Here is a 2,611-nt window from a genome sequence, read left to right as displayed (position 1 = left end):
ACTTAAAATACTCTCAATTGTAAGAATTTATATATTTTTTTTAACTATTTATTACTCCATATCAACAAAAATAGGCTTAGAGTTTAACATCTTGGCAGTTTATTTTTATGATTTTTTTTTTTTTGTTATCTGTCCCATAGTATATTGAATTTTTTTGGAACATATGGCACGATGAATCAAAATACCTTTAGCATCTTAGTTTCGGTAGGAACTACTAGGTCACAAATTCAAAGTAAATCATTCACAAACTTTTCAAACGAGCCTATTTTATTGATTTTATTTTTATTAATTTGGCTACATTTCAAAATAACTTCAAAAGTAAATGATTTAATTGCAAAAACATGAATGAAAGCAAAACTCACCAGAGCAAAACATCCATCAAACTTTTCCTTCATAATTCAAGCGATAAGTTTCAAGATTTCAATCCATGTCTTATTACTACTACTCTTTTTCAAATGAGCCAAATTAATGTATGAAATGATCTTAAACACCGCAGAATTCCTCAATGGTTTTGACAATGCGCTTTGTTGGGTCTTTAGTATAGAACCTAAGCAATTCATAGTTATCAAATGACTTAAACAACATGGGATGTTCATCATCAATAAGCTCCTTAGCCACTTGAATTGTCCCTTTACCGTAAGCAAATAACGCCAAAGTGTATCTCATTTGATCTATAGTCGGCTCCATCTTCACTTGATGCACAACGGAGTGCACCCTACCATTACTCCATCCCTAATTAATTAACCAACTTAATTACAATTAATCTCTTAAATGAACAAAATGTTAAAAGAAACCCTAATTTTACCTTGCAAGCCTCTCCAGCCATGACGAAGAAAGATGAAGGAGGAAGATCGACAGATAACCAAACCCCCGTCTTTGTTTTCACCTCTAAACCACTTGTTTGACACTGAATAACTGTCAGAAAGTCCTTGTCAGTATGAGCGAAAGTGCCTTTTCCGACTTCACATGCCTTAGGTGGTTTGTATTCCAACACTCTAAAAAGGTAGTTTATTGATTCAATGTGTGCCTCACATTGTTTCTTCTCTATGCCGTAACTATCAAACAACATTCTTGTCACCATTTCTTCTAGTCCAATGGTTATATTTCCGTACTTATGAATAGTCTCACTATAATTCATTGTTAATGAAAGAATATTAGTTGTTAAATCAGCATAATGGAATTATATTGAAAACAAATGTCACTAAAAAACAATACATTTATTTACCAACACTAAAAAACATTTATCTGCGCATATTTAGCGTCGCTAAATTAAGGCCGGCGAATACTTTACCGACACTTAATAGTGTCGGTACATTTATTTATTTTAGTATAATACTTATAAGCATTTTTTTAGCTACTTTCTAAGTTGTTTTTAATTTTCAAATTTTAAAAAAATTTATAAATATATTTACTAACAATCTTTAATAACAATTTTAAAAGATGAATAAGACTAGACTCAATTTCAAAATAAAAAATTTAGAAGGTATTTAGTTGATAAATTTACTCACGGTGTAATTTCTTTTTTCTTTTCATATTGGTGATAAGAAAAATTAATTTTATTTAAATTAGGATATACTGAGTCTAAATAGAACATTAACACTTAGTTTAGCATCTTAATTTGAGTTAAGTTCAAATTTATTACATCTAATCCAGTACTAGTTCACTTGTCAAAGTTCTTATCTTAAAAATTAAAGTTTTAAGTTCAATTTTCATTAATAATTCCTTATTTTAAAAGGGATACACCTATATAGCTAGTAATGCTAATCATCCCGAAAATAAATTCAAGTAAAATAAAAATCTCACAAATTATAAAGCTATTCAATCACTTTCAAATAAACATCTTAATATGAAAAAAAAAGATACAAGCAAATAAAATGGATATACCAGAAGGAATGATTTCCTTGGGGCCACATTAGAGCAGCAAAATCTTGAACTGATTGAAGATAATTGGGGTTTTCAATTCCCAGGCTCTCCATTAGAGGAGATAAAGGTCTCCGTCCGAAGTAACCATGGAAAGGCTTGTCGGAGATATTCTTGGATTTGATCTCCGATGGCAAGCTAAACAGATCCTTAAGACACTTAAAAACATCATCTTGAAGATCATCTGATACAATGTCCGAAAGCGCCACGAAATAACCGTATTCTTCTAGGGCTCTTCGGATTTCTTTGCATGTTGAAATCCACGAGCTTGTTCCAAAGATCAAGCCTCGTAGGTCAATGATGGGAAGCTTTGGTGCTGCTGTCTCAGTATTTGCCATTGCTTGCTTTTCTCACTTTTCTAGATTTCTCACTTAAAAAAGTTGAGATATGGACTCCATTTATACTCATCTTTCTTATCTTAGGTCTAGTTTAATCTACATTTGTTATAAATTAATAAAATAGGATTATGAAAATCTAATAGTCTTTTTTAAAATTTGTATTTTATTACCTATCAATTATAAACAATTTTAAAGTTGTTCAAAATGTAAAAAGTGGAGTGTGAATTAAAATATTTCATCTTATTTAAGTACATCTTTTATATTAAATACAAATAAAATAACTTTCACTTTTTATTTTAATAATTTTTAAATTATGCTACATAAAATATTAATCATGATAAAAAAAATTGATC

At 29.6% G+C, this 2,611-nt stretch overlaps 1 protein-coding gene across 1 annotated transcript; it reads right to left on the bottom strand.

Annotated features, from left to right (window-relative positions):
- Positions 1-528: 528 nt before the first annotated feature.
- LOC124943283 (probable 2-oxoglutarate-dependent dioxygenase AOP1.2) lies at positions 529-2,258 on the bottom strand. Its single transcript, XM_047483821.1, has 2 exons — positions 1,885-2,258; positions 529-1,127 (listed from the first exon to the last, which is right to left on the bottom strand). The coding sequence occupies exons 1-2, from the start codon at positions 2,256-2,258 to the stop codon at positions 737-739; spliced, it is 765 nt and encodes a 254-aa protein (XP_047339777.1). The 3' UTR covers positions 529-736.
- Positions 2,259-2,611: the final 353 nt, after the last annotated feature.

Source organism: Impatiens glandulifera, chromosome 6 (genome assembly GCF_907164915.1).
Source record: "Impatiens glandulifera chromosome 6, dImpGla2.1, whole genome shotgun sequence".
Lineage (NCBI taxonomy): Eukaryota > Viridiplantae > Streptophyta > Magnoliopsida > Ericales > Balsaminaceae > Impatiens > Impatiens glandulifera.
This window is presented reverse-complemented; position numbering and strand designations above follow the sequence as displayed.